Genomic DNA, 14597 nt, shown 5'->3' with positions numbered 1-14597 from the left:
TATATTATATTGTTTTATACTGTGTTTATTTATTTATTATTGTGAGCCGCCCCGAGGCTTCAGCGAATGGGGTGGCATAGAAGCCTTCTAAATCAATCAATCAATCAATCAATCAATCCTTTGGGTGCAGCCCAGTGGGGCCTGGCCAGTATAAAAGAGCTAAAGAGCTGGCCAGTATAAAAGAGGTATGTGAGTGCATAGACTGCAGATATATACCTGCCATCTGAGTCAGCAAATGACAAATGAATCAGCTAATAGCAATAGAAGTTTCCTGTCCTTGTTTCTTGACAAAATACAGTTCACTTGCATCCACAGCAATAGTCCCAAACTGTTATGGTTCCTCATGTCAAACTGCCTCACACAGACACCAATATAAAACTTAAGATGGCATTTTAAAGCACAAGGTTTTAAAACATGCTAGATGGCAAGTTGAAAGAAAGAAAGAAAGAAAGAAAGAAAGAAAGAAAGAAAGAAAGAAGAATCATTGCTATTTAGGAGAACATGTTATGAGGTTTTATGAACATCTCAACTCTTTCTTAGCTGCTACAGGAAGCATATTCAGCCAGCAGGTTGAGATGCCATCTTTGTTACTTAAGATACAGCTTTGTTATTTAACAGCTTTAATCTAGTTACTTTTAATCTTTGTTACTTAAAGCTTTTAATTTAGCACTACCAGCAGACTAGACAGGAAGCAAAAGGAGCCTTGGAATCCAGAACCTGGAACCGACACATCCCCCAGGGGCAGTGTAAAAACACCATTTCTGCCAAATATTGCATCTAGTTTCAATAAAAATATCAGAAAACAAATGAGAACGGGTCTGGTATAGATGTCAGATTGCTGCATTTAGGCTGCAGTCCTATGCTCCAGAGTGATCAGCCTTTACGTCACTATTTCCTCTTGCCTCCCCATGCATCTTTCCTGCCATGCTGTGCGCTCTTATAACAAGGGGGCTGACTTGTTCACTCACTGAATACAAATAGCTCTGGGCCCTCCCGCCCTGAGATCTGCGGCAGAGGCCCTTCTCCGGGAACCCTCCGTGAATGATATTAGGAGGGTGAGTACCCGGAGGAGGGCCTTCTCTGCAGTGGCGCCCCACCTATGGAATGCGCTCCCCAGAGAGGTCCACCTGGCACCGTCGTTATTTGTTTTTCGGTGCCAGGCTAAGACCTTTTTATTTAAAACTTATTTTAATTGTTAACTTACGTATTTATAGGATTTTAAATTTTTAAGCCGAAATGTTACCGGGCTTTTTAATCTTTAATTGCATCAATTGTTATTTATATGTTTTAATTATGCTGTGAGCCGCCCCGAGGCTTTGTTGCGATGGGGGCGGCACAGAAATGTTTTAAATCAATCAATCAATCAATCAATCAATCAAGGAATACACCTGCAGCCTCCCAGGTGTTGACAGGCTGGCTGGGGGTGACACGAGTTAGAAGCCAGCATCATCAGGTATGCTCAGGTTGCTCCCTTCCACCTTGCAGACACCTGCCTGGGAAAAGGCATCACTGAACCACTGTGGAGTCCCTCTACGTGCTTGTGCAAATCTGGGGGCGAACCACTCCACCCCTCAAGCCCTAACACAACTTTAAAATCTGATCTGCTGACGTAAACTGTCTCACAAGATTTGTGTGTGGACGCAAGGAGAATTAAATGCACTGACTTGAACAAGATTGGGGGACTCTGGACAAGCGCCAAAAAACAGAGATTAAACACACCCCCAACATGGGACATGCCCTCCAGGTAGCCAAACAGCCACATAAGTGCTTTGCATGGAGGAGTGAGCTGGAAAAGTGAAATGAACAGCACTATAAATTCCTTGTAATTTTCTGAGTAAATATTCAGAGAGATTCTGCTGAGTTGAAATAGCACTTTTAAAGGGACTCATAATTATTTTATTCCGATTGGGCCACGTATGTAAAACATACACCCAGAGATAAATTCTTGGAGGCTTTTCCTACACTTTCTGGACAAAGTGACTGCCAAATTTGAGGCAAAAATAAAAATTGACTAGCTATGGAAATTCATAATTACTCCGGGGGCTCTTTATTTCAGTGCAAAAGGAAGCATCCAACGCCAACTGCACAAGAATAGGAACTCTGCAGGCCTGCCCTGTGGTTTCCGCACCTGAGCGGGTGGTCCCAGTTCTGGTGGAGGAGCTGGAATGGCATGAATTGTCAGTCGTGGGGGCAAGGGATGAGGCCGAGGAGTACGAGGCACCTGTCTTTCTGAAGCTGACGTTGGCTGTTGGTCTCGTGGGTTTTCCTGGGAGAAAGTGGACTCTGCTGCACCTGTGCTTCCTTCACCTTTTGATAAAAAAAAATCCACAGTTACAACAGACATTTGCAAGCCTTATAAATCAGCAGTCAGCCCTTTCCAGTTCCCTAAGTCAGTAACTTCGCTTCTGATCAATGCAGTGCCAGCAAAATAGAAGCCGAAGAATTAAGCACGTTTTTCCAACTTGGCCTTAGAACAGGATATATAAATGAATCCACCACTTGTGCTGGCTTTCAGTTTTCAATGTATCCCCTCCTACCCTGAAATAGGCAACAGGCAAAATGAAACCAAGGAGTGCGTTAAAGTGCTTTTTATATCATTTGCAAATGTTTTCCCTAAAAGCAAAATATGCAGGAAGATATAGCTAATGAAAGAGATGCCTCAAATATTCTTTCTTCCACATGCTGAAATTAGCAAGTAAGCCATACCACAGTTTTGAGAGTCGGCTGCTCTCTGGCTGCTTTCCCCTCTAGCGATGCTCTCTTCGGTTTCTGTACTGGGATCCATTCCATCACCACCCTGAAAGAGAAGATCGAAGGAGTCAAGTATAATAAAAAGTTGTCACTTCTTCAAAGCTTAAGACCCCCTTTAAAGTCACAAATGACCCCCCCCCACAATGCTTTATGCAATTCTCTAGCTCTCAAGCTATATACCTATTCGCAACATTAGGCCTAATCTCAGGTTGAAGATTATTTGTTCAAAGTAGACTTACCCCTCCTTTTGACTGAAAGAAGATGTTGGAATCATCAAAGCGAACCACAAAAAAGCAGGCCATTTAGTCAACACTGAAATTTGTCTGTTTACCTCTGCCTCGTCTGCTTCATATCCATCGTTCCCATCAACACTCCCAGTGCCTTCATTGCTATCTTCACCTTCATCTCCCATTCCTGTATCTTCATCATCATCATCTTCATCGTCCTCTTCCTCATCTTCATATTCCTATGAGAGCATTATTACAAAGCAGAATGGGTGGCGGGGGGTTAAACAAACTAATTTCAATTTGGCTTAGAATCTGTGATGTGTTAAGGACTTGTTACTAGAGTAATCAACCCAGCAAAACTTGTTACCCAGGTGAAGAATTTATTATCGCTGTAGAAAAGAGCAGGGAGTGTAAAGAACTGAGCATCTTTGCATGGGATTCTTTGCCATCATTTAGAGGCCTTGGCAGTCAGATGCTGAGAAGATAGTGCCCTTGGAGTGCCCATGCACTCACCTGCACGCTAGGAAGTGAGCTGAGCCAAGATCACGTCCACAAAAACTCCTGAATGCTTCTTCACACACAACCCACAAGTCATGTGTGTAGAAGCAGAACTCCAGTGGCACACCTGGCACATGGGTGGATAGTGCACAAACCGGCCTCAGGGACTGTTTCCTGCCGACACTCGGGTGAACACTCAGCAAAGGAGGACTTAAGGCAGAAAGGAAGGGGACTGAAATCTGGGGAACTGAGCTGAGGAAATCTGACAGATTCCCACCCTGAAACCGGATTCCTCACACATTGTTGGTTGCAACAACCCTCCAAAAGCTCCAGACTTCTTCTAGACCCCTAAGTACCTGTCATTAATCAAAAACTGAATGCAGCAACCTTGTCCATACCCTCAAAAAGTGCAAGAACAATTCCAAATGATTTAGGAATTGTTTGAGGTACTACATATTTGTTGGTATCTTGGAAAATATTAAATTATTTTATATATTTAATAATATACAAAATGATATTTTGTTACGTCTGAAGCTGAGCAATGCGGCAGGCTCAGTCAGTCCAAAGACGCACTTGCTAAAATCTTCTAAGTGGTGCAATGTCCAATTCTATGGTAAGTGTAAAAAGCCACAATTAAGGCTGATTGACACTCTACATCTAAAGAGGATTTCAGGCTGACAGACTGCCAAGATCCAGGAATTCATCAATGTCAAACAATCAATCTCCCCCCGCCAGCCACCCCATTTTTTGCACTGTCCAAGCTCTTTGGGTGGCTCACGGCACGGCAAAATGTAATCCTTTAAACCCTAAAATAGTGTGAAAAGCAAGTGATTTTTTTCAGGACCTGATAAAAAACAATACAGTGCCTGGGAGAACATTCCAGAGTTGGGGCCACAACTAAGGCGGCCTTCCTCTCCCTTGCTGCTCTTCTCCAGAGAAGAGCCTCAGTCATTGATCACAGCGCACCCAGTGCAGAAAGAGAAACGTTATTCTTTTACTCGATAAGGAAACCAAGTACACACTTCTGCTTCCCCATCATTCTCCTCCTCCTCCTCCTCTTCATCATCACTGTCGATCACAATGACATCATCCCTCTTGCCCTGGCCTTCCTGGGACGATGTCGTGTTCTGCTGATCAGACTGGAGAGGTCCCAGATCTATCGGGAGGGACTGAGATGTTTCCTCGCTATCCTCCAGGGGCGTGTACTCCCCCTGTGTCACACCCTGCAAGGCAAGGCAACGGTGATTACAGTCAGCGGATTCAGCCAAAACACCACCCACAGCAACCAGCAAAGGCAGAGTAGCCATACGAATACAGTTGCAGACTAGTTTGCTTTCTGAAACTGGGACTCTCTAAATTTAGTCCCAGTTGGTGAACAGGGCTGCTCCTGAAAATGGCGTATCGCTCCAGTCCATGAACACAAATTTCTCTGAATCCTGCCATGATTTATGTGACTGTGTCAGTGCCTCCAGAATGGTTTCTCTGGTTGGGGGAAGAGTTGCTTACTTCTCCAATGGAATCCTGTGAGTCTTGATTGTAGGTTTGAGCTTCCATTTCTCCATCTGTGCTCTCTTCTGCAGTTACTTCCTCCTGAAATAGGACGATTTGTTACATTAATCTATAGCTCTTGTTATGGGGAAATGTTCAGATCACCCATGAGGTACACCATGAACATCAGTGGTTTCCCAGTTTTTGTGCTGCTTTCCTGCCATTCTAAAATGCTGAAATACTCAGGTACCAGAAAGCGAGAGCTTTAAGCTAAAGTAAGCTGAGGGAGGTATTTTTTGGCTCCATCCCATTTGCCTTTCCCCCTCATCTCCACTCCCAAATATGACCCTTGAGAAAATCTCCAAAACTGAATTCAGGCCTTGGGCTGAAAAAGGTTCCATGCCCATTGTTTAGAACTTTAAAATCCTGCATTTTGAGGCAGCTTTCTTCGTCAGTCAGCCTAGTGGCAGCCCTCACGACCCAACACAACCACATCGCAGGCTGCCTTCTTCTTACGAACCTCCGGTCCAACCCTCTGTACGCTCCTTAGTTTTTTGGCAAGAGGGATATCAATCATTTCCTCCGGAATCTGCTCCGAGTTTTCCACGGTGCTATCATCTTCTTCCCGGGCACGCTTGGGTAGAGAAGAACTTGGAGTAGCTGAAACTTAAGCAGAGCACCTCGTTTTATTTGAGAACGTTACATCAAATGTCTAAGGGAAGAACCTATGGCTCCTGGACCTTATCTGCAGGTGGGGAAAGACCACATGGACTCTCCGCTCCAAGACTGGAGCCAGTGCAGTGGCCTCAGAAGTCAGAATGAGCCTCCGGATCCCCTTCCCTCAGCAGCACAGAAGGAACTGCCCTGGCAGCAGGGTTAATGGGGGTGTCTGGGGGCAGGAAGGAGCCTGGAACAGCCTGCTGTGAGGTCCTCTGATGCTCCTCCAGCCTCCTTCCATTCCATTCCCCTTGGAAGGACAGAAATCAGCACCCAGCAAAACTGCAGCCAAGAGCAGGGAAGTGGTAATCACCTCGGTCGCTTCTCCTGCTTTGCATGGGATTCTTGCACTCCTCCACATTTGGGAGCTTAGGGCATTCTGGAAGGATCACATCCCAAGAAACACAAAGCAACTCAGCAGTTAGACAACTATTCTTTTGAAGGGCATCTTGGAGCATGTATGTTTGAACTCAGAGAGAATACATTTAAAAATTATATGAGATGGAAGAGCTACCATTGGTACTTACACTTTTATAATCCATGGAAAGGCTAATTAATTTAAAAATGGTTTAAGCATCTGAACAGCCTCCCCCCCGCCCCAGCTGGTTTCATCAAGTCCTTTTCCCGAATCTGCACAACCCCAACTGGATTAAAGATGCCTTTCTTCTTCTTCTTCTATCGAGCTGGACCAACCTGTGCCAAACACGGCTGTTGAAGTAGAAGGCCTTTCCACCATCTGCGAGCTCTGCACCACCTCCAAAATGGCCGGGGAAGGGTCTTGAGCGGCTGGCTCTACCTGAGGGTGGCTCTGCTGAGTGGGCTGCACAAAAGCTGTGGCCTGGGTTTGCTGCTGCACTGTCAGGATGGGCTGGGAGAGGGAGGCCTGCACGTTGGGGCTCGTTGAGCGCACAGATCCGCTCGTGCTGCCGAAGACTGGCACGTGCTCCACTGGCCCTTCTGACTGCATTGCTGAAATGGGGATATTATAGCAGCTGTTTAGCTTTACATAATTTCGACGCGCTAACATTAAAATGCATGAGGAAGCCACAACCTTGGATTGGAATCTGCGATATCCAACCCTGAAAGATATTTCTTTTTGCTTCATTAAAAAAATAATAATAGGAAGTGGTACTGCTAAAGGGAGGAAGTGAGTAATATCCGGCCTAAAGAACATAGTTCTATCCAGTTCAGTGTCCTTTTTTTGAACAGCTCTCCCATCTGGATGTGATTTATCAAGCTGAATGTCTAGAGAGGGAGCTAATCCTGGCTGTCTATTATATTTAGGATTTATCAGAGAAGCAACTGATGCAGTATTAAGCATTGCCTGAGACTGCACATTTCAGCTGCACAGATATTAATATGCATATTCTTAATGAACAAGGAACATGATGAGCTTCAGATGGCAAGCTTATTCCACACGTACTGCAGTGTTATTCTTTTCCCGTGAGTATTCTAAAGCAACCTTCCCCAACCTGGTACCCTTCAGGTGCATTGGATTACAACTCCCATCACCCATGGGAGCAGATGATGGGAACTGTTGGCCAACAGCTCTGGAGGACACTAGACTGGCTAAGAGTGCTTTAAAGGGTCAAAAGTCTGACCAGCTATAGGAGGAAAAAAAATAACACAGATCAAGGCTTTTCAGGTTGGCTTGCTTCCCATTTTTCACCCGTTGAAGTTTTTAGAATTGCTTTCAAATGGATTTTTTGCAGCTTTGATAAAATTTGCTATTTCTGGGTAAGGTGTTACCCAGGATTTTATGAGAGTATTCAAGCCATGCAAAACCTGGATTTAGGAACACCCAAAGCAGAGAGATGTGAATTTCTGAGGGTAAGGAGCAGAGACTGAAAAAATGGGGGAGACATTTTGAAATTTTCTGGAATACTCTGGAAAGTATGGGAGGTACTGAAAAGGCTTTTGAGGGCTTCCCACTATTTCCATGCTATCACACCTAAGCACCATACTATGAGACTGATATCTTTATGCTGCATCTCAAATTCAAATGCCATACAGCTTTTCTTCCTTTTAAGTGGTTGAAAGCTTCATAAACAGTACAGTCCGGACAGGCGGCCAACCCTTTTGGTTTTGACCGTTTCCTATAATCCCTTTCAAACTGCCCAACTACTGAAGAGCAAGTACTGATTTGTTGCAAGCGTCTAGACTGCCTTTTGATCTGAAATTACCTTCCTGGGTTTCCACCTGTGTTGTTGGCATAACTGTGGCCGTGGGTGTAGTTGTAGGGTTCGTCACCGTGGCAGGGGTAACCATTGGACGGATGCTGGCCCTTGGAGTCGATTTATTCCCAGCTATAGCTGGAGCTGCCACTTTGCTTGGGGTAGACACAACGGGAGTTGGTTTGATGTTAGCTGTTGGTGGATCTGAAGTGCTGGCACTAGAAAAAGTCAAAAGTCAGATGTCATTTGAAGCACATCACAGGGGCCATGATACAAATGTCTTCATTAGATGTATAAAATGCTGAGACTTCTCTCCAATTCCCACCCCCCTGCACTATTCTGAAGAAGCTGCAGGTTCCACACTTTGTCCCAGACTCTTGCAACAAACGCAAACCCAAGGCCTACCTAGGCCAGCATTCTGTTTCCACTGGGCAGGCCTCAAGCGGGACATGGGTGAACCCACACCCTCCCTCTTGTGCTGAGGATCAGACAGTGCAGGATTCCTCCTAGACTGCCATAGATTGCCTTCACAAGTTGTAGTCACTCATAGCCCTTTTCTCAGTGAGTGTCTAGTTCTTTTTCAAAGACACCCAACCAAAGAAAAGAGGAATGACCCTGGGAGGCATCAGAAGGAATTGGGATAGTAAAGGAAAGGAGAACTCACATTCCTCTGTCACCTGCGGCAGGTGTTGATTTAAGGGTGATTTGTCTCTGTTGCTCTGGAGCCTAAGGGATAAAATTCTTTGGTGAGCCACTGGAAACAGTACTTCAGCAGAAATGAAATAGCTATCCAGTCTTGCACTCTACTGAACGGTCACTGCAGCATTTACATATGGGTATACAAATATTTTACACTGCTATTAATATAGTATTTATACTGCCTTCTTTGCTAAAGAAGCTGTCAGGGAAGATAGCAGGCCAATGCCTGACAGCTGGGCTTATCCAAGCTACTTTTACTCATTTAAAACTGGACAGATGAATCCGCTGCGTCAAACGGTTCCTATCACTCCATCCCTCCTCTCACACACCCGCAGTTCCATAGAGTAGGAGGCTGATAGCAGCAAATGCTGCAGTGGAAGTCCCATTTCGTGGATGGGCGCTTGAGGCTCCCCTCTAACAGGCTCCCGTAGCCACAAACAGCCCACCTTATTGGTAGATTCGGCAGGCTCATCGCGCTGCTCATGATGCCGCTCTTGCTGTTCCCGCAGCTCTCTCTCCAGGCGGCAAATGCGGCCCTCATACTGGGATTTCAGCGCACTCATTCGAACCTCCATCTCCGACTTCTGCTCCTCCAAGGTGCTGCTCTTTTGCTTCAACTCCTCATTTTCTTTAGTCAGCTGTTCTTTTGCTCCTGAACAAAAACAGAGCAAACCAAAATCAAAACCGGAAGGGTCGGGCTCTTCAGTGAAGAGCTGCTTGCCAAATAACTTGAGAAAGACATCTGGGAACAGACCTCTGGGGAAGAACTAATTATAAAGCACCCCAGATATATATTTTAATGTCGCATTTTTTCTCTTCTCTACAGGCAGGACCAAACTATACATTCTTGTCTGGTTCAGCCTCCAACTGCTGGGCTTTCTTGAATGTAGGCCCCGATGCTAACAGCAACTGCTCTCCATATTCCTAGAATAGGTCGTTTGCTGCACGTAGGTGGGGCTACCTCAACTTCCATTCCCTCTAGGGCAGGAGTACCTCCCAGTTCTGGCCCTGCCTATACCAAAAGAGCAGAATCATGTCAGGCCTATGCCATGAATCTGATGCAGGTCCTTTTCTCATCTCCTTCCAGCATGTAACTGAAAGAGAAGCTACAACCATTCTCAATGCTGTGAGGGAGGAGGACAAATTCTCGGTTCTTCTATTGAGAGAGGAACAGCATCTAATGCATGGCTATGCAAAGGGCTTGCAGGCTCACCTCGAACATGTGGCTAGGCCTATCCCGTACTTATTACAACAGCAGCTAAAGATGGAATGTTTGTGCATGCGGACAAGTGGGACTTCTTAACTACCACTTTCTTAGTCCATTTCACAAATTCGATGAGAAGTGTTCTTGCTTCTGGAAGTCTGTGCTAAAGCAGGCTGATGGGCTGATGAAAAGGTGTGGAGGGGCTCGCCCTTATTGCAGAAACCAACTACAGATGATGGCCCTTTTGGAATTCAAGAGCCCACCTGTCAATTGGTGAATCCTCTGCTTGGCAGCCAAAAGTGTCTTCTTAGTCTTCTCTTCCTTTTCAGCCACCTGTTGCCTGAGCTGCTCTTCTTGGGATGTTTTTTCCTGCAAATCTTGATGGAGACGGGACACCTCTGACTGCAGCTGGGTTACCTGTTCCTGAAGATTTTTTAATTCAGTTTCCTTCTCTCCTAAAGTCTACAAAAGATGCCAAGACTTTAGGATACCAAGCTGTCATAAATGTTGCCACCCCACAACTGAAGCCTTCTGGGCAGTTTACGGCACACCATAAAAACAAGGCAATAAAATACAATACAAACATCCTTAAAATAAATTTTAAAAGGCTAAAACATACAGCAAAGAATGACCCTGTGAAGACCTGCTTTTCCAACCATTGCATTACAAGCAGTGTGAATTTTTCAGGTGAAGATCTTACACGATCCATGGATCTTAAAGGCAGAAAAGTCTTTGCCAATGATCAGTGTATTATGTCAGGATCATTTCGTCCTGTGGTGCTACATATGCTAAGGTATGTTTGGAATGGACTCCATGGCAATTTCCAGTATTATTGGATTTGCAACCTACACTTTCTACAAGAAAACAGGGTGACTTGGTCAAACTTCCCAGGCAAGTTAAGATAGGAGCTTCAGCCTCCATGATTCAGCAAGACCTCCCACTTCTGACGTGCTAATTTATTAATCACTTTAATCTGTACATCAGAAAGAGCAAGAGGAAAGAAAAAACCTTTTGTAAATTTTCCATCTGCCCCTCCAAGGCTTTCAGCTTCATCTCAGCTTGTGACAGAGCCTCTTTCGCTTCTTGGACTTCCTTATCTGAAGCATGGGACTCTTGCTCCTCTAAGAAAGGCTGGGTCGATGTTTCTGCAAGGACCTAAAATTTCAAACCGTTAACGTCAAGTGCTGCAGTATTGCGCGTGCCACTAAGTTAAAAAAAAATCCCACCAACACGCAACATAGCTACACAGTGCATTTGTTTCTAAATACTGCCAAGAAATACCTTTTCAGTAATTCTAACTTCAGCAATATGTGAAGTTTATTTTAATGGCGGAGCCACAAAAATCTAACAGCTTGATTAAAATAGCAGTAACTATGGATACCAATCCAAAAACTAGCAGATTTTAATTCTCTAGGTTCAAAACTGACCTTGTCATGCTGGGCTTTCAGCTCTTCATACTGAGTCTTGTATCTGCGTCCAATTTTCTTGACCTGAGTTATTGTTCTAACTTTGTCTTGGATGTCAGCCACTTTCATTTCTAACTCCTTTTGAAGGGCTTCCTTTTCAGTTTTTGTTTTCGTCAGATCTTCTCGGAGGGTTTGGATCAGATTCTGACTTGTGGTGAGGGATGCGTTTGACCTTAACATAAATGGAAAGAGCTGCATCAGAAGAGGAATTGCAACTTTAAAGGTGACCCTCCTTTCTTCAGCCAGTGGTTCAAAAGCTAGTCTCAAGTGATGCTGGCGGCCAGAAAATTCCATACAAATCAAACGGGATAGCTGGTGCCCTAGTTCGTGGGTGAGTTCACTGGCAGAGAGCCAATGTGACACAGTGGCTGGGACCTGGGAGATCTGCATTCTGTTGACCACTTGGCCCTGAATTCCACTGGGTGACTTTGGGCCTACTCCTGACTCTCAGCCTAATCTCAGCACAAGGTTGTTGCAAGGATGAAATGGAGATGAGGATTATGCACAGCTTTGGGTTTCTTGCAGGCAAAAAAGCCAGGAGATACATGCAATATAAACTCAAATCACCCAAGGGGTTTCCACATTCCACCTTCCTACTACAGACTTTGCGACTGTCCCCTGCACCTCCCACTCAAGCTACTCCTTTGGGCTGAGGGATCTTCTGGAAGAGCACGTGATGGGACATCAGGAAATCTGGAGCATCCACAGGGCAGCTTATACCAAAGGAAGTGGCTTTCACCTGACTTCTTCAGGTACCAGCTGTGAAGACTGAGTGAGAGTGCCAGCAACTGCATGGGGTCTTGGCTGAGGCTATTTATTTATTTATTAAAACATTTTTATGCTGCCCCATTCGCCGAAGCCTCGGGGCGGCTTACAACAATAAGTTAAAAAAATAATTATAATATTAAATTAAAAAAAAATATAAACATTAGGTTAAAAATACAAAAATACCAATATAAAATAAGCCGCCCTGGCCAGATAAAATCCAATAATATTAACAGTTAAAATGCCGCTTAAATAAAAAGGTCTTCGCCTGGCGCCAAAAAACAAATAACGACTTTACCCAACCTGACTAGCAGAGATCACAGAGATGTGGAAAAATACTGGAATCCAGGAAGTTTTGGGGACTGCACCTAGGTCTGATGCCACGATGTAGACGCCCTTCCTTAAATGAGACCACAGTCCCATCAGCAAGGGAGTGAGATCACGTAAGGACAGGATCTTATGCCAGCTGAGCTTGTTGCCAATGCTGGTCATCAATGGCCAGCCCCACCAATTATGCCCTGCAAGCTTTGGTCTGCTCCTAAAAGCACTAAATTACCATTCTCCAAGCCCTAAAAACCTGCCGCAGAATAAAATTGGTGAGTCTGGCTACATGTAAAAGGATTCTTTCCTAGATCTACAACTGCATGAAAAAAGGATGAGCCCTTTATCACAATTAAAAACACCACATTGCAGTGTCTTGTGACAGGCTGCTCCACAAGATCTTGATGCTGTTTATAACTGTTTCACATTAACTTGCCAATGCATTTGAAAAAGAGAGGTGGAAACAATAAGGAGGGCTTAATAGGAAAGGAACACGTCCATGAATACTAATCATTTTATTAACTTTAATATAGAATGAGAACAAGAAGAATTCAGCGATCATTTCAAATAAATATATGAATATACAGTAAGCCTGTACCTAAATCAACATACATTCAAAATTGACAGCTACAGGAGGTATGTTCAAATGCAACCAAAGCAAGTAGATCTTAGTAATTTATTCAGATTATGCAGAAGATGAAAGATCATCTTTTCTATCAGCACACATATCACTGCATTAATTCTCCCCCAGCTTACAACCTTTTCCCCGTACCTTGCAATTTCTGCTTTCAGTCGACCTATTTCTTCACTCATTTGCTGTATGCGTTTAGTGTTCACCTCTTTCTCTGAAAGAAGCTTCCGATACTCTTCAACTTCTGTATCTTTTTGTTGGCTCAACAGGTGCTGGAGGAAGATAATGAACAATCGTAGCCTCAGCTCTCAAAAAAATGGAGGAAGGGTTTGTTTCACAGTGGTTCACAATCTGTATTTCAGATTGTGGTAGAATATATAAGGGGATTCTAATGGTATTAATCAATACAAATTGGTTTGAATGACAATGGTGTTTTAAATTAATTTTATCTGGTATCTTACCTTAATTTTTATTTTTTTCTTAACTTTTGTTAACCACAAGGAACCCCTTGGCTATCAGGCAGCATAAAAAGGAATTAAATGCTTGAGCATTAAAAAAATGTCCTTTTCAGATGCTGCAACCCAATGCCAGATGCAAGCGTGACTAAATGGGAGCATCTGAATTCATGGACTTGAATCAAGAGAGTATAAGCACATCCAAAGGCTAGCCTTTGCTCAAGTGAGAGTTTTTCTGCCTTTCCTTTGAACAGCAGATCTGACACACCACATCAGCAACTGCTTCCAAATTCTGCTCCACTTCGAAAACAGCTTGCCGTGCGGCAGAGAACGCTGCAGTTGAATGAAAACAAGGCAAGGCTACGACTTGCTACTGGATGAAGGGACTCCATTCACACTAAGACAAAAGGAAACAAGCATGCCTACTGGCTTATTCCACCCAATGCGCAAGCATCAGTGCCAGACTGCCTATGTTATCAAACAGCTTTTCTTTAAGCCTGCAAAGGACCAAAAATTAATATTTAACCTCTTCACTGGTCTCCTTCCGTCAAATGGTTCTGTAAAGTTTCAAATGCTCCCCTTCCTGCTTTTATTTGCCAATATCCAAGCAAATGTGGAGTTACATTTGCTCATAATCTTAGGTTATAGCTATTAGCTACACTGTGTTAACTTTTCTTGTTCCTCAGGCACTTAAGTACATTCCCAGCCATCTTTGGTACGGACCTGATCATTTTACCATCTATGCTGAGGCTCTGCAAAAGCAAACAGTGCCAGTGTACAAGAAAAGCTCACCTGGGTTCGGGCCTTCCAGCGTTTGACATCTTCTTCCAACAGCTTCTTCTCTGCCTGAAGCATGCCACTCTTCTCACTCAGCTCAGCATTCGACTCTTGCAATGGCAAGATATCTGCTTCCAGCTTGCGAACCTGAAGTCATAATTTTTGGATAAGTTCCTAGCTGAGTTTGTTTCCTGGCTTAGTCCAAACCTTTCCATGTAGATTTGTCTTGCCTCAGGGAATGAATAGCCCCTTACTAAGACATTTCTAAATATTTCCTTGTTTTCTGGATAGATAATGTGTCGATGACACATCCAATGATAGATGACACAGGGGCAGCTAGGTTTGAATTTTAAGCAGATTTCAAAAGTGCCCATTTTGTTCAAGCATAATTGCCTTCAACAATCAAATCTCTTTAAGTCTCCAG

The 14597-nt window shown here is 44.1% G+C and overlaps 1 protein-coding gene across 1 annotated transcript in view; it reads right to left on the bottom strand.

Moving 5' to 3' along the window:
- The window catches only part of TPR (translocated promoter region, nuclear basket protein), a 50844-nt gene that overhangs the window by 8573 nt on the left and 27674 nt on the right, over positions 1–14597 (bottom strand). Inside the window, exons 29-43 of the mRNA XM_044439165.1 lie at positions 14189–14320; positions 13083–13213; positions 11186–11396; positions 10767–10913; positions 10022–10220; positions 9001–9206; positions 8520–8581; positions 7865–8073; positions 6375–6650; positions 5485–5630; positions 4983–5066; positions 4499–4699; positions 3083–3217; positions 2707–2797; positions 2129–2307 (exon numbers count right to left, since the gene is read on the bottom strand). Coding sequence (XP_044295100.1) covers positions 2129–2307; positions 2707–2797; positions 3083–3217; positions 4499–4699; positions 4983–5066; positions 5485–5630; positions 6375–6650; positions 7865–8073; positions 8520–8581; positions 9001–9206; positions 10022–10220; positions 10767–10913; positions 11186–11396; positions 13083–13213; positions 14189–14320 — 2409 coding nt within the window. The remainder of the gene's footprint in view (positions 1–2128; positions 2308–2706; positions 2798–3082; positions 3218–4498; positions 4700–4982; positions 5067–5484; positions 5631–6374; positions 6651–7864; positions 8074–8519; positions 8582–9000; positions 9207–10021; positions 10221–10766; positions 10914–11185; positions 11397–13082; positions 13214–14188; positions 14321–14597) is intronic.

Source organism: Varanus komodoensis, unplaced genomic scaffold (assembly GCF_004798865.1).
Source record: "Varanus komodoensis strain SLA01 unplaced genomic scaffold, ASM479886v1 scaffold34_1, whole genome shotgun sequence".
NCBI classification, from domain to species: domain Eukaryota; kingdom Metazoa; phylum Chordata; class Lepidosauria; order Squamata; family Varanidae; genus Varanus; species Varanus komodoensis.
Note: the sequence above shows the minus strand (reverse complement) of the source record. Positions and strands in the feature narration are given on the sequence as shown.